This window comes from Anolis carolinensis, chromosome 2, assembly GCF_035594765.1.
Source record: "Anolis carolinensis isolate JA03-04 chromosome 2, rAnoCar3.1.pri, whole genome shotgun sequence".
NCBI classification, from domain to species: domain Eukaryota; kingdom Metazoa; phylum Chordata; class Lepidosauria; order Squamata; family Dactyloidae; genus Anolis; species Anolis carolinensis.
Window position 1 is genome coordinate 267,973,305 of NC_085842.1, and position 24,700 is coordinate 267,998,004.

Consider the following 24,700-nt stretch of genomic DNA (forward strand, 5'->3'; position numbering starts at 1 on the left):
AGTATTTGGCCTTGTACACCTTTAAATTTGTATATCTTTTAGTTTGGTCTTGTACATGTCATACTTTGGAGATGTCATAAAAGGATGTAGCTTATTGGAAAAAATGATTATGCTTGATAAAGTAGAAGGCAGTAGGAAAAGAGGAAGGCTGCACTACAAGTAGGTGGGCTCAACCCAGGAATCCACAGTCCTGAGGCTCAGGTCTCTCATTCATAGGTCGCCAGAGGCGGTGAGAAACGGGGTGTATGCTCCCCACCTATTTCACCTAAGCCCCATTCTGCTTCTCTTATTTGCAGTACTTGAGGGGGCTTCTAGAAATACTGCTGCATATTTAATGGAAATTGACAAATGATAGTACAAAGCATAGGATAGTGCTCTGGGAAAGTTGATCATAGGATAGTTATCCACTCCTTCTGTGTATATGTGCCATCAGGTTGTCTCTCGACTTACAATAACCTCATTAATGTCAGTGTTTTCATAGGCAAGGAGTACTCAAGAGGTTTTGCCAGTTTCCTCTGAAATATAGCCTACAACACCTGGTATTCCTTGGCAGTCTTCCACCCAAGTACTTCCCAGGGTTGATCCTGCTTAGCTTCCAAGATCAGACAGGGTTTTGTGGTATTTAGGCAAGGCTCCTTTGTGACTTATTCCAGACCTTAAAACTTATTTCATTTTTGGTGAAAAGGTGGCTACATAAATAAGGAATGATGGTGTATAATACAAAGAGAAGCACTTAGGATAGTCACCTTGTGAAAGGGAAGGAGAATCTTTAATTTGTGAGTGCTTTTTAAAATACTACCAAGGGCAAGTTATTTTAAAAAGATCTCTACTGTTCTGCGTATGCATCTCTTAGTCATTTTAAAGTCTACCCATATTCTCTGAACACACTCCATATCTATGGATATCTGCCATAGTGTTTGTTGCTCACCACATGACCCTGAACTGCGGAAATCTGCTCTTCCATTAAACATAGTAACTTATATTAGCTGCAGGGAAGATACCATTCCTCCGAATTGTTCTAATAAGAACTACTGTGGAGGCTCAATCCAAAGAGCCATCTAGACCAGGACTCAATCCCTGCTACTTGCCAACTCAATATTGTTGGAAACTTCAAAACATGATGGTGCTAGGCAGCTTCTGCTGTTTAGGTTCAAAATCTAGTGATGAGAGCTACTGCTCTGGCCTATAAGGGGCTGCCAAGGCTAGGTATGCACAGAGCTAAGACTTTTACAAAGCTACCTGATCTAGTGCCTAACTTTGTAATTTGCAATGAATTATACAGGGCTTTTCCAACTACACAATTCTGCGGTTGGGGAAAATGTTCCATACATCTTGTTTGGCACAAACATTTTGTGCTCTAGCAAGTATACAAAATGAGGATTTATGTACGATCATACACTGCATGTAAACAGGAGAGATAACATGTGTCCCTGTATCTTTGAACCTACACCTTGCCCCAGCTGGAGGAGCCCTATGAGTGAAATACTGTTGTGCCAAGCAGCTTCACATCAGTGCTGTACTTCACAGGAGCCATTTAATGGTGAGGGAGTGTCTAGGCAGTATAAATTTAGTTCAGCAGCCCAGAGTAAAAAACAGAGCTATCAACATGGATCTCCATCATACATCTTGGAGATCTAAAGGGCATCTGACTTCTTCCCCTAGCTTTAGAATTATAACCAAACCTTACCCTCCTCAGAGTCATGGAGGTACAACTATCCATTTAAGTCTTATTGCTTCTCTTCAGAGGAAGATGCCTAACAGAAAGGTGCTGCTATACACCAGAAAAGAATTCTTTAGTGCAGCTATATGTATTTATTCTTACAGAGGCACATTTTAGCTCTTACAGCAGATGTTTCTGGTCTGAAACCATGTGCCAGCCGCAAGCTGCCATGGAGATGGCTGTAGAATGAGATTATACAGAACAGATGGTAGGGATACACATCTGTTGGGAACTACAGCATTTACAAGCAATCTTTAAGACTAAAAAACCCACATTTAACATTTTTGCTGCAGAACAAGGTTTACATGCTGTGATGTTTTGATTGTTTCTTTTAATGCTGAGGAAATGTTAAGCAGAAATAATTAAATGATGCCATAATATGGTGTGTTGAGCAGAGTTCAGAAACACTTGATAGCACAAGGTCCCACTATTATTGCAAGGTAAGAAAATTCATGTACAAACAAGTGTCTGTAAAACACTGCTGCCTTTTTCAGATGGCTCATGTAATGTATTTACAAGACGTACAAATAAAAAATGAGAATATTACACAAATATGCTCACATTTCTTCACAGATGTTCACTCTGGATATAAGAAAATTTGACTTGATGGAATAAGTCAAAGAATTAGAACATTCCAGTCCTGAGTTCTGTTGGAAATATACCTCTCGCAAAAGATTAATAGCTAGATGTTGCATCTGAATTATAAGAGAGACAGTACTTGCTGATGAAAGTGATGGGTTTACTACAGCAAATATACCCACAAAAAACAGCTAGGAAGATAATCCCTCAATTCCAAAAAATAGTTCGATAAATTAAAGGAGGAAAGAGGCAAGGCATTCAAATGCTGAGAAGTATAAAGTGAATTCAAGGACCTGTGAGATTTTGCTAACAGCCAGTGAGTCATATATTTTTCTGGATCAGGGTTGCAGCATCAGGATGGGTCAAAAAATGAGGTGTGCTTCATCTTATAGGGAAGGGCCTTATGAGTTATACAGATGAGAAGTTGTAGTCATGATTTACACCAGCCTTTCTCAACCCCTTTAACCTGGAGAAGCCTTTGAAATAATTTTGAAATCTTGGGAAATCCATTTATAAAAAATATTTACAGCTCGTGTCATTTTTCAATGCAGAAAAGTCACCAGTCAGGCATTTTAGTTTCACATGATGAATGCAATGTGATTATGCCCTTGTGTGATATGCATATCATGCCAAACCAAATCATATGACCACAGACTTTTAAGCCATAATTGCAAAACATTCCTTTTAGACAAACCTTTCAACTTATTTGACATATTCTGGACTTTTGTTGTGGCCATTTCAAGGAGTCATAAATTGTTTTCACTGAAAGGGCAATATTAATGCTTAATGTTTGTATAATGTATTTACTATTTTTGCATACTACTTTCAACAGTTTTTTTTTCTGGCAACAAGTCTTTAAAACAGGTGGGAAACCTCTGTAACTCAATTAAAATAGTTCCTGGGGCCCACATGAGGCTCCCAGAAGCTCTATTTTGGGACTTTTCTTGGATTCTAGATGAAGAACAATGTAAAATAGAATCAAAGAGCATTTTTATAAAGCTATAAAAGGAGAACAGATATTGGCAAGTTTTCTAATAATGCATCAGAAAATGGGTTTTCAGTGGTGCATTCAATGGGGCTCAGAAAGATATGCTGGATAAAAAAACCAACTGAAGCACTCAAAAGCACAGAATCTTTAAGAAGAGTCTGCATTAAAAAGTATATTAATTGTCTTACTGTCACCTGCCATTAAACTTTGGGTACCTACTAATTCAGTGGTTCTCAACCTGTGGGTCCCTGGGCTTTTTGGCCAAAAATTCCCAGAAATCCCAGCCAGTTTACCAGCTGTTAGGATTTCTGGGAGTTGAAGGCCAAAACATCTGGGGACCCACAGGTTGAGAACCACTGTACTAACTAGAAAGCAGTTCCTGAATATAATGACCCACTGGAATTCTATACTCCCACAGGCATCCAAAGCTGACATCAGAGCAAGTACAGATACCAAATAAACAGATGTTGAAACATACTAAGACCTGTGAAATTACATTGTTATTGTCCCTTTGAATTATTTCATTTGTTCAGTTTACGCCACACCCTTCTTACGGTATGAGAAATAGTTCATAATATGTATCCTTTGCTTGTAAACTTGTAGTGTTTCCCAAAATGTACATGATCTCCTTACACAAAGAAATGGGGCAGCAACCTGGTTTAGTCTCTATTCCCTATAACAGGAGTGAATAAAGTAGCACTAGCTTAGTATGCTTTAGCTTAGTGTGATAAAGCAGCCTCGGTCCTGTGTATCAAAACAAATTCTGATTTAATGATTTCAAAAATGGCAAGACTCTTGTATCCAGAGAAGCTGCAAATCATAGCTCAACACTGGAAGTATTGACATTATATTAAGGTAAAGGTTACTCCTGACGTTAAGTCCAGTCGAGATCGACTCTGGGGGTTGGTGCTCATCTCCATTTCTAAACCGAAGAGTCGGTGTTGTCCATAGACACCTCCAGGTCATGTGGCCAGCATGACTGCATGAAGTGCCGTTACCTTCCCGCCGGAGCGGTACCTATTGATCTACTCACATTTGCATGTTTTCGAACTGCTAGGTTGGCAGGAGCTGGGGCTAACAGCAGACGCTCATTCCGTTCCCGGGATTTGAACCTGGCACCTTTCAGTCTGCAAGTTCAGCAGCTCAGTGCTTTAACACACTGTGCCACCAGGGAACCATTATATTGGAAGTACTTAAAAAAAGAGTTAAGGTGCAGCACTCACACTGATCCATGGATAAGTTGACCCAGGCTTTTTGAATTGATTTTTGTGACTAACTTTCTAGAGTTGTACATGGTTATATAAGGTAAATCATAATCTTGAGACCTGCCATATAAAGAAAGTAGTGTATCTGTTGGTTTCATCACAGTATGAGTCAGAGCTCGGAGTTGAAAACATATAGTGACAGTATTCAATATATGCATGTAACATTACATTTACAGTAGAGTCTCACTTATCCAAGCCTCGCTTATCCAAGCCTCTGGATTATCCAAGCCATTTTTGCAGTCAATGTTTTCCATATATCGTGATATTTTGGTGCTAAATTCGTAAATACAGTAATTACAACATAACATTACTGCGTATTGAACTACTTTTTCTGTCAATTTTGTTGTATAACATGATGTTTTGGTGCCTAATTTGTAATTTGATGTTTAATAGGCTTCTCCTTAATCCCTCCTTATTATCCAAGATATTCGCTTATCCAAGCTTCTGCCGGCCCATTTAGCTTGGATAAGTGAGGCTCTACTGTATATGCAGAATAAGTGAAGAAGACCTTAGTGACACTAAATATTTTTGAAAGATGACAGTATAAAAGCAATAGAAACTACTTCCAGATCCATGCAGGACAAAAGACCAAAGGTTACACTGGTCATCAATAAGTTTTTTAAAGGAACAAGGCTACAGAACTGGAGGTGAATTCTGCTTTCCATTCTGTAAGTTGCCCTTGACACCAGTGCCACCTAGAGAAAATTAGCAAAACTTTCAGTTTCCAAAAGAACTTGAGTGTGTTTGATGGTTAAGGCTAAAGAATTAGTTTTCAAATGTTGAATCACAGCCTGACTAAAGTGGTGGTTAAAACAGCAGCATTACCTGCACAGAAATAGAGGGTAAAAGTGTAACTGGTTCCCATATGAATGTTTGGACTACAATGGGTCTTAGTTCTGTGGTGATTGATGACTATACTGAATAGGAAACTCTGGAAGCTGTGAATAGAAGCTGTAATGGATACACAAATCAGTTTTTAAGCTCCGATTTAGATGACAAAGCTCATTATGTGCTTTTCAACACAGCACCATTGCTTCCATCTCAATTAGAATTTAGACATTCAGCTGAATGACTAAACACTATTTTCTAATGGGTCATAATTTTATTTTTGTGATTTAGCAAATATAGATTCAAGTAGCCACAGGATATGCAAGTTTGTATGCTCTATTTCTTCTTAACAAAAACAGTTCAAACTCCTATAATTATAATAAAAAATAAAGTTTTCCTTAAGAAAGATGTAAATTCATAAAAGAATAAACATCAATACATTTTGAGAATCCCTTCTCTCATGTCCCCACATAGAGCTGATAGAGGGAGCTCATTTGCACTCTCCCCGGGTTGGATTCGAACCAGCAACCTTCAGGTCAGCAACCCAACCTTTAAGTCAGCAGTCTTGCTGGCACAAGGGTTTAACCCATTATGCCACGGGGGCTCCTGTATGCACAGATGCTGTAGCATTACCCAGCCATAAGGCATCTTCAGTTTATCTGGCTCCATTGAAGAAGGATTCAGTAGTAAAACATAACAGCTATTTTAGATAAGGCAAACTAAAAGGTGTTCTTTCAAAACAGTTTAATTCAAACATTATTTTGCTGTGTTGTAATACAAGGAAAAATGTTTTAACAGCCTCATCAAACCCTAAATTAACCCATCCCACTGTTATCCACATTAATCTGGGCCACAAAGAAGCAACCAGCTTTATAAAAATACAAGCTGCATTCATTTCAAATTCATTTCTCCACATTACAAACAAGATTTTCCCATTTGTTGCAAGTACTAAAAGACATTTCTAGATATGTTCACAAACAGATCAACTGTAATTAATTAGATGCAAGTTTAAATACATTCCAGTCTAGAAATTATCACACAACAGCTGCAAAAGCTTGTTTGTTGTTCCATCTTTTACATTATAAGTCTTTATTGCTCCGTATCCATGTTAATCTTTATATATGGTATTTCTGACAGCCTTTTTCATTTCTTCTTCTTTCCTTTACCTTTTTTGCCTCCTTCTCCTTGCTGTAGACTTTGGTCACTTCCCCCCATTTTCTGTGTCCTTGTTTTTAGTTTGGGGATTGTTTCTGCTGCATACAGCATCACTGCCTTACCTTTAAAAAACAATGTTTTAGGGGAAAATGAAGAAAAGAGCAATCACAAACAGCCTCCATTTCCTAGCTCCATTGCTGTTCTTACACATCCAAAAAACCACTACAAAGGGAAAAGCTAAAAACTAGCAATCAGCTTTTCAGTGAAACTGTTATTATTTGCAAGCAAATTACAATTTTGTGTAATGATGCTTTTTGTCGGAATTAGTTTGCATTACAGTTGGCCCTATGTCTCAATGGATTCAATCATCCATGTTTTGAGAGAGATATATATATATATATATATATATATATATATATATATATATATATAAATATTCCAAAAAGCAAACCTTGATCATGTCATTTTATATAAGGGACAGTATTTTTATTATATCATTGCATATATGGGACTTAGAGAATTTGTGGATTTTGGTATCCACACGGCCTGGAACCAAACCCCAGCAGACGCCAAGAAGTCACTGTATTTTGCTTTTTAACTACTCTGAGTATATTAACAGAAATACAAGGTGTTTCAAAATGATGGATCCAGATTCATAGCAATATATTTCACAATGACAACATGTTAGAATTGCACAAAAAGTAACAAATGGTTTAATGAATTATCATGTTTTGCTAAACATGTTTGAGCCAAAAACATATCTAAAAATAACTCTGCAAATGGAGAATATCTCATTAGAGTTGCCATCTTGAGAATGACTGAGGTTAGTCTGTTTGTGTGCTGGGAGAGGCATCTAGCAGTAATCCTTTGAAATGGTAAGAATTTCATTCATGGTTAGTGGTTGCAGAGATATGGCCATTTCAAATTCGATCCATCTTTTTGGAACACCCTGCATAATCACTCTAGAAAGAATACATTACAAAGACACCTATATTGTGATCAATTCAGTTTAATTTTAACATGTGATATGCCCACTCACGTGTTGGAAACTGAGGTTGACATGGATTGCCATCTTCCTGCTTGAGCTGAATCCGCACCCGACCCCTATACTGTGCATCACGGTTCCACTCCCTGGGATACATTTTGTTTTTCTGGCATTTTTTGAGGGGGGGGGGGGAGGAAAAAAGTTTAAAATTTTACTTACAAGAAAGTAGAGTTCAAATTATAAACTTATATACTTTAGTGTAAAATCTGCTACATGCATTAGAACTAAATTCTTTGTAAGGATACTTAGGAATCGGCTGTGTTTTCCAATATGCTTCTCATGCATTATCTTGATAATATGTACAACAGTTCTGTAAAGCATTCCACTATCCTCACACTACAGATTGCCAAAGGTTATTCAGAATTCACAGCCAAGATGCAAAATTTCAAGTGCACAGGTAATTATTTAACAGTTATTGTATCCAAGATCAAATATTTTAAATTTATGACTGTACTTAATGCTAAATTACAAAACAGGCTCAACACTTTCCCCCCTTTTCAATCATGTCCAATGGGAATGTAAAGCTGTTCTCAGATTACCTCTAGAAGCACATTAAGTCCAACTGCCACACATACATCTTGAATTTCTGTAGATGTTGGATTTTCTATTGCCTATAAGAATCAAACATTTTTGGTTAACTACTTTTTTATTTAACTTTAAAACTTTTATGCGCAGATTAACAGAAAGCAACTATGAGATTTGGAGGGTCCAATAATGTTGAAAAAAACCTCATATACACAGTAGAAAAGAGAATATTATGTCTTGGTCATATGAAGGAGAAATGCATAACATTCCTAAAACATATTGATGAGCAACCACTGTAAAAGGAAAGATATTCTGAAATTTAAAAGTGAAAGATTTAGAAGTAGGGAGTTGCCTAAATACACCCTAGGAAATTCATGCAGTGACCATAAAGACAGTAGGCAAATTGAAGGCATTAAACCAGATACACACATGGTCAATTAGCAGCTTAATAACTTTCACACTTGATGGTTTTTATTTACAGTAATAGGGGGAAAGGCAGAGACTTGTTATAACAATGATGAGGATCATGCTCAACTCAAAAATAGTGATAGCAACTCCTAGCATTCCCAGCAACTACCTCTGCTGACCAAGAATGCTGGAAGTTGCAGTTCAGCTTCCTAAGGACCATACTATTCCTAATACCCAAGGAAAAAAGCCAAATACTTTCACAAATAGTTTCAGCCAGGATTCGGGGTTACACCATGAGTCCTTACAGAAGTAATGCTCCCTCTGCCTCCTGTGGCCTCTATGAATCCTAAAAAACCTGCTCTAGTGAACAGGTTCTTAGCATCACGAACAATTTCAACAGGAGAAGCAAGGGAAGAAAGTCCTAATTCTGCTGAGTACTGTTATAATAATAATAATAATAATAATAATAATAATAATAATAATAAGAAGAAGAAGAAGAAGAAGAAGAAGTTTATTTATATCCATCTCCCCCGAAGGGGACTCGGGGCGGCTTACAGCAAAATCAAAATACAAGCAATGATAAAATATAAAACATCAAAGGACAAAAACCAATAATAAATATACACAACAGGTAAAAAAACACAACACAGAATTAAAACATCAAATTAAAAACAATGAGGTTTCAATAGTGGATAAGCAAGGTGCACATTATGAGTAACCAATTCGTAAATAGATAAAGTGCATTAGACTCATTTAAGGTCACATTAGGCAGAGAGGAGTCCTGAATAATATCAAGCAATCAGGAATCAGGGGAAGAGCGACCAGTGCAAAAGGTCGAGGAGCATAATAATTGTGATGGAAAAAGGTGATCTTAACCAAAGGTCTGGGTGAAAAGCCAAGTTTTCAGACTCTTCCAAAATGCCATCAAGGTGGGGACTTGCCTGATCTCCCCAGGCAGCGAATTCCATAACCGGGGGGCCACTACAGAGAAGGCCCTCTCCCTCGTCCCCACCAATCGCGCTTGTGACACAGGCGGAAGCGAGAGGAGGGCCTCCCCCGATGACCGAAGAGACCGTACAGGTTCGTAGGGGGAGAGACGATCCCGTTCCGAGCTTTATAGGTGATCACCAGCACTTTGAATTAGGTCCGGAAAATGAGCGGTAGCCAGTGGAGCTCCTTAAACAGGAGGGTTGACCGCTCCCTGTATCAGGCTCCCGTTAGAACCAAGGCTGCCGAGCGTTGAACTAATTGAAGTTTCCGGGCCGTCTTCAAAGGCAACCCCACATAGAGCGCATTGCAATAATCCAATCTAGAGGTAACTAAGGCGTGAACCACCATGGCCAAGTCAGACTTCACGAGGTACGGTCGCAGCTGGCGCACAAGTTTTAGTTGTGCAAAGGCCCTCTGGCCACCGCCGACACCTAAGCATCAAGTGTCAGTGATGAGTCCAGGAGGACCCCCAAGCTACGGACCTGCGACTTCAGGGGGAGTGTGACCCCGTCAAGCACAGGTTGCCACCCAATACCCCGATCAGACATACGACTGACCTGGAGGACCTCTGTCTTGTACTGTTATCACTTTAACGGCCTTTAAGAAGCAGCTAAAAACATGGCACTGGGAGCAGGCATTTGAAAACAGCTTGTGTAAATGAAGAGATGGAGCTGTATGGGGGCTAACTCTAAACTGGGTTTTATTGCTTTTATCAGCAAGAGTAGAATCTGTGTTGTTTTTAATTACATTACATGTTTTAATTGTTTAAGTCTTACATTGATGTGATTGATGTTTATGAGTTGTATTAATATTATTTATTTTATTGATTTATTGCATTTCTGTACCGCTCTTCTCACTGCTGGGGGGACTCAGTGCGGTGTACAACATATTAAATGGCAAAAATTCAACATACATATAAAAGCAACAGATATCGTAACTAAATCAGTAACACATAAATATAAATTAAAACCTTTTAAAAGATATAAAAGGTATTATACCATAAACATGAATCATTTAAACATTGTGCCAAACCTATGATTATAATTTAGCTGCTTCAGTGATGCTATCACTCTCCGAACACGTGCTCGCATAGCCAGGTTTTGAGTTTTTTTCCCTGAACACCAGGAGGGAGGGGGCCAATCTAATCTTGCTGGAAAGGGAGTTCCACAGTCAAGGAGCCACCACCGAGAAGGCCCTGTCTCTCGTTCGCACCAATTGCACCTGTAAGGGTGGCAGGACCAAGACCAGGACCTCCCTAGCCGATCTTAATGCTCAAACTAGTTCATAAAGGAAGATACGTTTGGACAGCTAAGCTGTACTAGAACCATTTAGGGATATATAGCCTAAAGCCAGCACTTTGAATTGTGCTTGGTAGCAGACTGGAAGTTAGTGGAGCTGACGCAGCAGGGGGTTGTATTTTCCCTGTACACCGCTCCAGTAAAGAACCTAGCTGCTGCCCGTTGGACTACTTGAAGCTTTTGAACAGTCTTCAAAGACAACCTCATGTACAGTGCACTGCAGTAATCTATTTGATATGTATGTTTGTTGGATTCTAATTTTAACTTCTATGACCTGTCCTTTTTGCTTTGTTTGTTTGATTTGATCCTTGATTTTGAATATGATTGATACCATGTATACCAGGCATAGGCAAACATCGGCCCTCCAGGTATTCTGGACTTCAACTCCCACAATTCCAAACAGCCCTGTTAGGAATTGTAGGAGTTGAAGTCCAAAACACCTGCAGGGCTGAAGTTTGTCCATAACTGATGTATACTGTTTTTCATGTTGTGACTGCCCTGAGTCCCCTTGGGGAGAGGGAGTACGATATAAAGTTTATTATTATTATTATTACTGAAGTAAATAAAGGTAAAGATTTTCCCCTGACATTAAGTCTAGTCATGTTCAACTTTGGGGATTGGTGCTCATCTCCATTTCTAAGCTAAAGGGCCGGCATTGTCCGTAGACACCTCCAAGGTAATGTGGCTGGCATGACTGCATGGAGCACTGTTACATTTCTGCCAAAGCAGTACCTATTGATCTACTCATATTTGCATGTTTTCAAACTGCTAGGATGGCAGAAGCTGGGGCTAACAGCAGGAGCTCACCCCGCTCCCCTGGATTCAAACTGACGACCTTTCGGTCATCAAGTTCAGCAGCTCAGCGGTTTAATCTGCTGCGCCACCAAGGGTTCTATTACTGAAGTACGTAGTCAAGATTTTGGCTGCTTATTTTTTTTAAATCCGAAGTATGGTAAAATATGTCATTTTGTTTTAGAATGGTGAATGCAATGTTTAAGAACATGTGCTTTTACTTGGCTATGTATCCTCCCAAAAACCACTCCTAAGCACAATTCACATCTGAAGTTGAACAGGAACGTTCAAATGCTGCAAAATATATTAAATTGCCAAGTATTTGATCCCAGAATGCAACTGGGATTCTGCCAAGCATCTCCTCTCTGTAAAATGCTGACAAGGCCTGCTTACTTACTTTGTCAAGAGGTATTCTTCTTCCTTCTGCTATTGTCTTCTTGTTATTTATGTAGGCTGGGTATATGCAGATGAACCTAGGCCAAGAGAGAACAAGATTCATTTAATCTATGGTATGTATAAAAAGACATTTAGTGCCACTACCCCAAGATATAGGATGAGATTCGCAATCATGTTTCCTTTGAGTCATGGCATCGTCCAGGCAGGGAGGGGCAAACTTGGGTCCGCCCTCCAGGGGTTTTGGACTTCAACTCCCACCATTCCTGACAGCCTCAGGCCCCTTCCTTTTCTCCCTCAGCCGCAGCTTGCCCTGCCTGTCTGTGGTCGATGCACCTGCTGAGCATCCCTCTGCCAGACGCCCTTAAAGACACAGGCACCTTTTTTCCCTCTCCCCTCAGAAGTCTTACCGGGATTTATCGGTGGGCAGCGAGGACGCCGCCCAAGCCATGACCTTGGCTTCCTCCTGCTGCTCCTCCTCTAGGCCCGCCAAGCACAGAAAGGCGCCGCCGCCTTCCCTGCTCCGCTTCTGGGCGCCGCTCGGCAGCAAAACAGCCACCTCAGGAGGCAGCCAGGGCAGGACAGGAAGTTGTAGGCGCCGCAGGATGTCCCGCCCTCCCGCCGCTGACGTAGCCTTTCCTCAATGGGCCACGCCACTATCACTCAATGTTGAACGCTCATAGAGAGACAGGAAAAATGACGCCTCACATCGACCTCCTAATCTCGCGAGAGTTTGCAGAGCTCGCTAACTAATATGACAAGATGAGTGGAAGAGGGGAAAGACTCGTCGACCATAGAGATACGAAAGCTTAGCAGTTTATTCATCTCGAGAACCGACTTCCTGGTCACCTTTTCTGCTTTGTTCATGATGTTGAGACAATGACAGAATGATGTGTTGTCGAAGGCTTTCATGGCCGGAACCACTGGGGTGCCGTGAGTTTTCCGGGCTGTATGGCCATGTTCCAGAAGTGCCAGTTAAAAGCTCCCAAAAAAGGGTGTCCCCAAGCAACAACAGCCAGGCTTTGAAGCTGCAAAGCTATTCAATGCTAATCAAGGTGACCAATTGCAACATTCACACCTGCCTCAAACAGACAAGAGTTTTATTCTCCCACCCTGAACGTTCCACAGATATATAAATCCCACTTGCCTAGTTTCTAACAAACCTCACAACCTCTGGGCATGCCTGACATAGATATGGGCAAAACGTCAGGAGAAAAAGCTTCTGGAGCATCGCCATACAGCCCGGAAAACTCACAGCAACCCAATGACAGTATGTCTTTTGTTTAGTGTGTGTGTATTTTAAAGCAATTTGATGTGCAGTAGAGTCTCACTTATCCAACACTCGCTTATCCAACGTTCTGGATTATCCAACGCTTTTTTGTAGTCAATGTTTTCAATAGATCGTGATATTTTGGTGCCAATTTCGTAAATACAGTAATTTCTACATAGAATTACTGTGTACTGAACTACTTTTTCTGTCAAATTTGTGGTATAACATGATGTTTTGGTGCTTAATTTGTAAAAGCATAACCTAATTTGATATTTAATAGGCTATTCCTTAATCCCTCCTTATTATCCAACATATTCACTTATCCAACGTTCTGCTGGCCCGTTTATGTTGGATAAGTGAGACTCTACTGTATTTATTTTATCCGCTTTTGAAAAACTGGAAAGCGTATCAGTCCATCGCCAAGCTGATATGGGAGGTTTTTTTGACAATGCAAGGGGGGGGGGGGAGGAAGTATTTGTAATGTGCTTTAATGCAAAGGGTTTTCAGGGACCTGATTCTAATGTATAACTTGCCACCAGCAAACATCTAGAATGATGAAACTGCCAAGAAAGTTTTGAAGGTTGGGAGAAAAATGCACATGGCTCATTAGCTACCCATTGCCTAAACTGTTGGGGTAAAGAATAAGAGTGTTACTCAACTGCTATATTGCATATTCTTTTAGTCAATCTAGGAGAAAGGTCACATTTCATTTGCAGTCGAGTTAACATGCGGAGTTACTATAATTAGATATTAAAGTAGCTCCTTTTGGTGCCGGGGCTCAGAATTTCTTAAATGCATAAAGTGTTTCATCAAGCATGTCACTTCAGTCCATATCATCAAAAAATTATTTCGTGCTCCTACAGTCTCTGCACTCCTTCTGATGTCAAAAGTAATTTATTTATTGAATTCTGCAGGCCATAAAAATGCAGAATCCGAAGACAGAAATAGGTCACAAAAGATTATACTAGCTTATGTATGCTATCTGAATTATGTGGATCTACCATTAAGAACCAGAAGCGAATACAGTACTCCATTACATTCCCACATGTTTAATTTATAGACACTTAAGGCAAAATTAAGCCCCACTTAGCATCTATCCCTTTAGATGTTAACATTAGATTTAAGGTTCATCCCACAAAAGACATGGATCCGGCATCCCGTTTTCTGAGATGTCAGTACCATAACGATAGTCAGGACATGCAAGTTGAGGTGTCACAGAGATAGGCAGGTTTGGACATAGGCTGGAACTATTCCTGAATCAAGGCATAAAGGACCTTAAGGACAATCCCATTACATGGGAGCAAATCCTGACCATATGGTCATCCAGAATGAGCAGGGGTAAAATATCAAAGCAGTTTCTGATAGGTTCCAAAATGTGCCCAATAGCCAATGCAGTTGTCACCATTCCTGCCAGGGCTGACAACTTGTGTAACATTGCCTATATCACACATGGCATAGGGTTTTTCCAGAACCTATTCTGCCTTGCTGATGGGATTTATGGAGAGCCCACTGCCAGCTCTTTTTAGTCACTGTTGCTGTGTTTTGTACAAGAAGGCTCACCAGTCATTCTACTTCTTGTCTTGCCCCATAGTGCATGGTGGACAATCTACTTACAAAAACCAAGCAACCAGAATTTAAAAAGACCATCCAAAAGAACAACCTGAATAAATTACACATCAAGCTAACCCCAGCAGAAAAGGAGATCCCTCAAAAACAGTTCTAATTGAACAGCAATTGGTCTGAAGTTTTCAAAGCCGATTTAAAAGATAATAAGGAGCCACTGCGTTTGGTGGGGACGAGAGAGAGGGCCTTCTTGGCCGTGGCCCCCCGATTCTGGAACTCCCTCCCCAGGGAGATTAGGTTGGCTCCCTCTCTATCTTCCTTCAGGAAACAACTGAAGACTTGGATGTTTCGGCAGGCCTTCGGAGATACAGTCATTAATTAATCAGCCCCAGAGGGTTTTTAATAATCCATCCTGTATTTATTATGGTCTTACCATTTATGTGTTTTAAATGCAATTTTTTATATTGTATTGTTGTTTTAATTGATATATTTTACTACTGTTTTATCTTTTTTATATTGTGATTTGTATTATGTTGCTTATATTTTGTCCTTATTTTGTTTGGGCCGCTGTCCCATGTAAGCCGCCCCGAGTCCCCACAGGGAGATGGTGGCGGGGTATAAAGTTTTATTATTATTATTTTATTATTATTATTATATGTATATCCTATTGGAGGGTGGTTCCTAAGATGTCAAAGCCAACACTGAAAAGGCCCTACCCCTAATGCTCACCAAACCCATAGATCATGGCTTCATGGTTATGAATAAGACCACTGGCTCCAGTTTTAATGCTTGGGCAGTTTTGTATACAGTCATTGAAATAAAACTAGCTGGCTTTGTATTTAATCATTACAAAATTTATGGTAGTACAATGCAAACATAACTTATGTTTTATTGTGAACGTCATCTACTCTTACCGTCGCAGTTTTGATTTGAGACACATATATTTAGGATTTTAAAGACTGTTGGTTACTTGTATTGTATCCAAATAAATAGGAACAGATCCGAAATATGGTGTTCCCTTACTCACAGCACAAAAATTTAGGTTGGTGCTAACAGCAGGTCTTTGCCACGTTTCCACTTCTGCAAATCGAAGCAAAACATTTATAGATTTGGTTTCATTCCACTTTCATGCATGCAATACAACACCTCTCATGTGCAAAAAGGCACATTTGGATCCACACATGTCCTTGAAATAATTTTTGCTATTGGTTTTAACCAAATCATCCTGGGCATCCTAAACCTTCTGAGGCATTTCAAATAATTTTGATTTGCTGTGATTGTCATAAGAATAATTCAAAACTTGCTATATTTTTTGATTTTTGGTTATTCCTGATCTTTTCTGATAGCTACCAAGGCTTGCTTGTCATACAGGTCCAGAGCCAATTGCAGTGACTTTACATCCAGATCCTTCAGAACAGATAAATACTGAATAAATACAAACCATCTCCCATATTCTTAGGAATATTCTTTGACATCTTGTATGCAATTTGTGGTGCCTCCCTTTAAACTTGTCCTTCTAGGAATCATTTTTAGGACTAAGTTTTAGAAAGTAAGGATGCTCCTCCTCTCATTCTAGAGCAGAAATGTAGTGAGAAGTTTAAAAAGTGAGTCAAGCTATAACATACTAATATCACTGTTCCCAGTTGTTTCTAGTGGTGTCAGATCCCAATCAAGAACCAAGTCAAAATTATGTATCACATATATGTATGTACCTTCAAGTCACCTGTTGATTTATTGCAATTGCATGAATTTCACAGGATTTTCTTAGGCAAGGAATTCCAATTCTTTCCTCCCAAAATATAGGTGACTATACGTGGGATTCAGTGGTGGTCTCCTATCCAAGTACTAACTAGGGCTGAACATGCATAGTTTCCAAGCTCAGACAGGATCTGGTACCTTTAGGATAATTAGGCCCCATACCGCAACAAAACACTGCAGAAATTGATCTAGTAGTGGGTTCAGAGAGTTAAGAGTTGAAAGAGTAAAGATGCCACAAATTGTTGTGTGCCTTCAAGTCACTTCTGACTTAAGGTGATCCCATAATGGGTTTCTTGGCAAGATTCATTCAGATGTGGTTTTTACTTAAACTTTTAGCTCGTAACTGTCTGAATGCTCCCCCCCAGCTTTGTCTGTGATATTCTGAGTGCTTTTATGTTAGCTGTTCGTTTAATTCAGAGTTGAGAAAGTCTGAAGGCTGCATCAAGACCAGAAATGCTAAATCCAAGCAACTAGTAGAATGTAAATAGTTTTGATTTCTTATGCTTTTACATTTAAAAAAAACCTCTTGTTTTAGGGCTTTGTAACCTGTTTAAAAGAATACTGCCACTCCTGGGACACTCCAAGTGTGGAAAAATGCAATCCTTATTGTAAGCTCTGTGAATTACTGGTTTGGTCTGGAAACTCTAAAGGAGAAAAATACTCCCTTGTTTAGTCCAGAAAGAGCTAGAAACAAAAGGAGCTGTTTGCCAAGGAAAATAATTAAGCTCTTGTCATTTTGAATTAGGTAATATAATTTTAACACTGTATATGAATTTATGCAACACTGTTATGACTCCTCTTAATAATAATAATTTATTCTTGTACCCCGCCCCATCTCCCCGAAGGGACTCGGGGCGGCTCACATGGGGCCTTGCCCAACATCACAGTATAAAATCAAAACAAAAACACAAATTTACAACAATAAATCAACAATATCGGTAAAACAATCAAAAAGGACAATCTTACAAGATAAAATGTTAAAACAGGTATATCAAACACGAGTCTGGGCCGAAAGGTGAATGTGTCAAATCGGGAGGAGATAGTTACACAATTGACATAGTCAATGAAGTACTATAAATGACAATAGTGACAATAAAAGGGCAGATCAGTGGGTCTATTATTACATAGGCATCCTCTTACTTGCAATTTTCCAGTGTTAAAAAGCCTCAAAGATTCTAACATTCCATTTTGAACATTCTGGTGGCCCTTTTAAAGCTCTAATTTATCTTTTTGTAGCAGTGTCCATAATTATGCACAATATTCTAAGTATGACAGTGTCATAGACTTTTATAAGTGTAGTGTGACATTAGCAGTTTTATTTCTGATTCCCTTTCTCATTAATTCGACATGAATTCCCCTCGCTGTAAAGCATCTAAACACTGGGTCGACATTTTCATCATATCCAAAGGGGATGATGCAATGCGACACATACAAAAAAGGAGGTTAAGTAAGGCAAGTGTGTTTATTCCACTTATTTTTTCCTTAAAATCAGTATCAGGAAGAAAACTCCCTTCCCTTTCTCATGAACTTTGTGCATACATTCTTAAAAGATACTAATTACCCACAAAAAAGTACGTATGTCTTCTTTAGCAGCTTCTTCTGGTCTAGTATTTTATACCATCTGAAAGAATAACCAACTTTAAAGGCCTGTTGAAATAGCCACAAAGGAACCATCTTCCTGTAACAGAAAAAAGGAAAAGCAAATCTATTCACTGTTATAGTGCAAATTTAGTATTTGATATAACACTGTACAGTTATACTCAGTTAACAACAAATATGTATTCCTGAGTTTACTTCCTTTACAGAAAATTTGATAGCAGAGCCAGAAATATTGAATGGACAGAGAAAGGTTCCTACATCACGAAAAGATGAACAATATATCTCAACAAATATTTTAATCAGAAGTGACACTACACACGTAAAATGAAACAACAGGGCTAGCTATACACACACACACACACACACACACACATATATATATATTCTTTCCCAGCCTCCACTTTTATTATGATTTCCCTTTTGGTGGCCACTTATCTTTTTTAAAATATATATTGGGCAAGATAATGATAATATCTGCTGTCCCCCTTTCTCTCTCTTTTTCCTGTTGTTCGCACATGCTTAGTAAATAATTCTGGAGGCAGTTGCTGTATTCCTTCCCTGTTTTGGCCAGGCACCCACAGCTAGAGTATACTCTAGTTCCCAGCTCAAACTCAATTTCATTGTTTACTGCAGACAATAAACACCCATGTCAGTTTTTCCAAACTTTCATCACCATCTTCCCAATTTTGTCACTAAAAATGTTCTTGCTAGAAAGAGGACAGAGAGAACAAGGAGAAGCACAAACAGATTTTGTTAAAAGGAGCTTTTTTCCCCAAAGACTTTGTAAAGTAATAAATTGAGTTGTATTCAACTAGGCAACAATTATAATGAGCATTGCCAAGGGTGTCAGAAACAATAATGTGCAGAGCTGGACAGCTCACTAACACCTGATAGTTAATAAATTACGACTTCTAATGTCGTATCTAGCAATTGATAGACATCTCAAATGTGTTTAACAAATTGAATTTATATTATCGCAGCTAAGAAAACATGCATTAATTAAGTGAGGAAATGAGCTTTAGTTTTCTGTGTATTAAAAGCTGACACATAATGGGCCAAATCCTGTTGTTAATTCTGATTAGAGTAGACCTATTAAATCAGTAAGATTTACCTACATGTTAACTCACCATTAAACAATGGCTTGAATAAGTCTTAGCTGAGACTATGAAACAGAATACTACCCTGTTAAGGTATAAAAAATCCCAAGCACCCCCCCCCCCCCCACTTGCAAATTAAAGACAAATGTTATACAGAACTTTGATACTATAGCCAACTAGGTAGGTGCTTATTATCCTACAGACAAGTAAATAAGTAATGCCTAATTCTGAAGGCTGCTAAACCATACAATTTTTAAATTTCTGGAAATGTTAGACAGTAGATAACAATAACTTTATTTTTTTTTCCTCTGAGGGGGAGTTCTATTGAGGTATCCTGGACCCAGCAGAGCAATTCCTGTCCCACCTGGTAACATTTTAGTCTTTTGATATTGTCAGGACCCAGGCTACAGAGCACCAATAACCATACGCAGAGACCAGAATCTATCTAATATCTTTATTAAAGGATTATATAAAGTCAATAAAAGCAAGTGAAGAATATAGTTCAGAAGTAGACCTTCCAGGAAAGGTCAAATATAGTCCAGGAAAATAATGTCCAATATGTGATATTAGAGTCCAAAGTTGTAATCCAATAACCGAAACACACACTTTGCCAAGCAAAGTGTGGGGAAATGACAGGGTCCTTTAGTCCAATGGAGCTTGGCAACAATGCTGGAAGCAAACTAGATTCTTGGCAAACAAGGCTTGATACGTGGCAGCAAGAGGCAAGAAACAAGAACAAGGTCCGTGGCGAGGTCCGTGGAAACAAGGAAAGCTTGATGCTAGAACAAGGTCCGAGAAACAAGGCTTGGAACTTGGTCCTGGAGGCAAGGGACTGGAGTAGCGTAGTCCACACACGATCTCACTCCACAAGGTGACGAATTGACTCCGCAAGGATTTCTTTGCGGGCAAACACCTATATAGGATCTTGTTTTCCCGCCAAGGAACACTTTCCCTGGGGAACAAGAAACGAAACCCATACTGTGTCCAGATGCATGACTCCTTAAAGTTTCCCAAGGGAAACAGACTTAATCAGCTAAATGTCTGGCAGCTATCCTGGCGCTCCTGCGAGTCGCCTCCCGAGTGCCTCTATCTCGATTATAATAATCCCGGCGAGAAAATGGGGGAGATTTCTGCTCAAGGCTTGTTTGGCTGACTTCTGGTGGGCAAACATCTTGCAGGTGCAAGGGCTCCAATTCTGGCTGAAACGGTGGGAAACCCAAGTTTTCCTCTTCATCTGCCACAATAGTACTGGGAACGGGACTACATGGCCCATGAGTCATCACAGATATCCAAATAAAAACCCATTGACTGCAGGTTTGCAGAGGCAATGATTGCTCCAGGTAAGTGCAGCAATAATCATGTTATTATCTACAGAGTCAAAAGGAGAGCAAGGGCAAATCTCAACTTCCCAGACCTCCTCAGCTCATTAAATGTTAACTGAAGCAGTGTTGAGGGAATATAATCAGATTTAGACAAAGGAAACATCCTCTAAAATTGAAATTTGCTTGCATCATAACACTGCAACATACACTAGACCTGTTGTGAATGGGTCTTCTGAGGCTGTGAGTGATAATGGTGGGATCAGGAGAGGAAGGAAGAACCCTCGCGAGGAGGGCTCGCTGGAAGATTTACACAGGAAGAGAATCAGGGAGATTGATGAGGAGTCTTCCGAAGAGGATTCATGTGGGGACTTGGGAGAGGATCTTGAGGTGGAAATGGATGCTGAGGAACGGTGATGACGGAGGAAGTTGGCATAGATTGGGCACGGGCTCCGGAGGATCTTGGGGAGGAATCTGGGTCCATGGATGCTGTAGATGCTGGAGAGGCTTGGGTATCTTCAGAAGCAGATCCCACATGGTCTGCCTGGAGAAATGAGGGTAGTTCCACAGGTGTGGACAGGATGATCTTGATTCTGATGAGGAGTTTGGGACGCCTGATCCTAGGGCGTTGGCTGTTTGGAACTCAGATTCTGATGAGGAACTTGGGACACCTGATCCTAGGGCGTTGGAAGTTTAGTCCAAGGGAACCTAAATAAATTGGGGATGTTTGGCCACTATTCTTTGCGTGTGGCAAGGTGTTTCTGGGCGCCATTGGGTTTCCTGTACGTGATTCTGAAGACTGGCTTGGGACTTTGCAACAGATGTAAGTTTGATCCGGGTTATTCTTAAACGGAGGGCTGGAATTGTGTGGGTTTTCCTGGACTGCACTGTTATTTCTATTTTGCATTAGCTGCTGTTCGCCTTCGTTGTCTTGGCTTTTTGTGCCATCCTGTGACGTGGACCCTCTTGTGACGACTTCACCCTTTGGACCTTGGACTGAATTTCGACTTGGCTTATCTCTTCGCTCCCAAACTCAGCTTGGCATCGTTCTCATCTCCGTGGTTGTCTACTGTTGATGACTGCTGGCTTCGTTCCCGACCCTGACGCTGTTTCCTTGTCCCGACTTCGGACCAGCTCGACTACGTTACAACGCTCCGCTCCTTTAACTCCTGGCTTGGCTTTCGCCTCTGCAGCAGCTTGCTGCTAACTCCTCAGCGTCTTCCAGTTTCGCTTGTTTTTGCCACTCACAGCAAAGAACTTTTAGCTCGGTTTGGGTTTTTGCTTCAGTTTGGAATCGCTGTTGTACTCCTGGGTTTTGGGGAAGTTTTGGGGGCTTCATAGCTGTTTACCTTTGTTTGTTTTGCCATTTTAAGCCTGTTTTGAGTTTTTGGGCTGTGTTCAAGTACTTTATGTTAAATCCGGATTATATCTCTGATTAATCTGGATTATATGCCAGTTCATGTTTTTGGCGTTTTTCCTATTTTGACTGCTTAATAACACTGAAGATTAAGTGTTTTAAGTCCCTGATAATTTACTGAGCTGTTTTTGAGTTATTACTTAAATAAACTATATTTTGCTCTCAGTTGGCGTCTGACCTTTGACAAGACCTGTTTATTAGGCAAGCTCATTAAATGTAGTTTCATTTCATATACAAAAAGTCTTGAATGCCATCTAATTGTGCTGGAGAACCTAGAAAATGCCCAGAGAAGTGCTCCTTCTAAGCCTCCAGCATGATCCTATGGTCAACTTTGATTGGACGTTCCACCATTTGGGGTCCCCTAACTGAAACTGGGGGTCGCAAAAAATGTGTGCACCTTATCCCCTAGAGCAGGCATGGGCAAACTTCAGCCTTCCTGGGAGTTGAAGTCCAAAACACCTGGAAGGCTGAAGTTTGCCCATGCCTGTCCTAGAGACCGTTTCAAGTATTTAAATGAATCTGTTAGCAACTACATGGAGCAAGTGCTTCAGCTGCCATTTAAGACTGCAAACAAAGCATGTTGCTCTACATCTTGCAGTATCAAATATTTGGCCAAGATTTAATTCTTTATGTAAAAATAAACAAGCACATCCATCTCATTAGCAAATTTGCTAATGAGGGGCCGTGAAGTAAGCTACAAAACTAAACGCCCCAGCACCTCCAAACTTGGCAACAGAACCCAGCGGCCCTGCCGCTAGGTTCCTGGAACAAAATCCAACATCTGGAAACAAACAGGGACCCAAAATAGCAAAAAAACTGAAAAAAATTGATCTGCACGTGCGTAAAACACGAACCGGCACGCGCCCAGCAACCCTCCCCAACCGACGCTCCCACACAAGCCTCTAAAAGCTGCTGCATCCATTTCTACCACCATCCCTGGCTGTATATATTCTGTGGAAAGCTTCTGTTTACAATGTGCAGCCTACCAGTACCTGGCAATGCAGGAGTGCCTTCAGGGAGATGTACACCAGGCCTGGGCCAACTTGGGCCTTTCCTCCAGGTATTTTGGACTGCAACTCCCACAATGCCTAGCTTTGGGAAGTGCGGGCAAGACCAAGGGCGCGCTCCCTGTCGGTGCCAGGGGGCAGTGGCGTCACTGCGTGTGTGGGGGGGCATGGCCACATGAGGGACCACTCGCCTGCTGCGGGCGCCAGGACAACAGCAGCAGTGGGGTCCAGTTCGGCCATGGTGGGGGTGCAGCGCATGAAGGTGGCCAACGAGCGGCACAGCAAAACTATCACCCAGTGGGGGGGGGGGTGACCCCAGTCTGCCCCACACAGCAGGGTTAACCCACTTCCATACCACTGTAGCTTTTCTGGCTCAATGCTAATAGGAACCTAGGAGTTGTAGTTATGTAAGGCCTCCGGCCTTCTCTGGGCACATCAGCACTATAGGATTAACCCGGTTTGAAACCGCTTTAACAGACCTGACTCAATGCTAATGGGACCCTGTGAACTGTAGTTCTGCAAGGTCTCCAATCTTTTCTGTGTGCATCTACACCTTTGAGGAATTCTGGGAGTTGGAGTCCAAAACACCTGAAGGGAGGGACCGGGTTGGCCAAGGCCTCATCTACACTATGGGATTAACCCACTTTCATACCACTTTAACTGTCCATGGGAGTTGGAGTTTTATAAAGACTCCAGCCTTCTCTATGTGCATTGACACTATGGGATTAACCCGGTTTGATACCACTTTAACTGTCCAGACTCAAAGCTAATTGAATCCAGGGAGTTGTAGTTTCGCAAGGTTTCCAGACTTCTCTATATGCATCTACATTATAGGATTAACCCACTTTCAAACCATCTGTAACTACCCTGCCTCAATGCTAATGGGACCCTGTGAGTTTTAGTTCTACAAGGTCAGACAGCTAGGGTTCAGTTAGGCCTCTTCCACACTGCCTAGAAAATACAGATTAGCTCATTTGAACTGGATTATATGGCAGTGAAGACTCAAGGCCCTTCCACACACCTATATAACCGAAAATGCCAAGGCAGGATAATCCACAATATCTGATTTCAACTGGATTATCTTGAGTTCACAATGACATATAATTCAGTTCAGGGTGGATTTTAAACAACTGTGCAGAAGGGGCCTCATAGTATAATCAAGTTCTAAGCAGATAATATAGGATTATAAATATAATATATAATAATTACTATGGTATAATAATAAAGAACAATATCATCTCTAAAATTAGGACAGTAAATAAAGAGCAACACTCTGAAAACAGGGAAATTCCACACAGGAAAAACCAGGGCTGGCTAACACCTCCCAACAAAGGATTCCCCCAGGCAGGAAGCAGCCAGGCTTGCAAGCAGCAAGGCTATTCAGTGGTGTTCAACCTGGCCAACCAAGATTTCCCCTACATAGAAAACCCTCAGATTTTGAAGGCACGAGACTACTCTGTCCCATTACACCTGCCCAAGGAAAAGTGCTCCTATATAGAAAGTGGCAGCGAGGCTATTCAATGCAATTCAAATTGGACAAAAAACCATTCCCCTAGAATGCAAGTACCCAGCCTTCCAAACAGCAAGCCTATTCCTTTGTATTCCAGCTCACCAAACAAGGATTCGCATAAGAAGAAAACGGCCAGGCGTTCAGGCTGTCAGGCTATTCACTGCTATTCCACCT

General features: G+C 40.5%; 1 protein-coding gene and 1 long non-coding RNA gene across 3 annotated transcripts; one reads left to right on the forward strand and one right to left on the reverse strand.

Moving 5' to 3' along the window:
- Positions 1-6,109: 6,109 nt before the first annotated feature.
- Positions 6,110-12,585, reverse strand: srp19 (signal recognition particle 19). The gene is made up of 5 exons (XM_003223023.4): positions 12,397-12,585; positions 11,991-12,066; positions 8,120-8,191; positions 7,575-7,686; positions 6,110-6,657 (listed from the first exon to the last, which is right to left on the reverse strand). Exons 1-5 carry the CDS (start codon positions 12,435-12,437, stop codon positions 6,524-6,526), a joined length of 435 nt encoding a protein of 144 aa, XP_003223071.1. The 5' UTR covers positions 12,438-12,585; the 3' UTR covers positions 6,110-6,523.
- Positions 12,586-12,599: 14 nt separating this feature from the next.
- LOC134296676 (uncharacterized) lies at positions 12,600-22,174 on the forward strand. 2 transcript variants are annotated; one of them, XR_010003493.1, is made up of 2 exons: positions 12,600-17,322; positions 19,587-22,174. It is a non-coding gene; the product is annotated as an uncharacterized LOC134296676 (long non-coding RNA). The 2 variants fall into 2 exon arrangements; XR_010003494.1 differs by having other exon boundaries at positions 12,600-17,185.
- The last annotated feature ends 2,526 nt before the right edge of the window (positions 22,175-24,700 follow it).

Coding starts and splice junctions, on each gene's coding strand:
- srp19 (XM_003223023.4), bottom strand. CDS start 12,437: ATGGCTTGGGCGGCGTCCTCGCTGCCCACCGATAAATCCCG. Junction 8,192..11,990: donor GAAGAATACCTCTTGACAAA/GTAAGTAAGCAG, acceptor TGATTCTTATAG/GCAATAGAAAATCCAACATC. Junction 6,658..7,574: donor TCAACCTCAGTTTCCAACAC/GTGAGTGGGCAT, acceptor TGTTTTTTAAAG/GTAAGGCAGTGATGCTGTAT.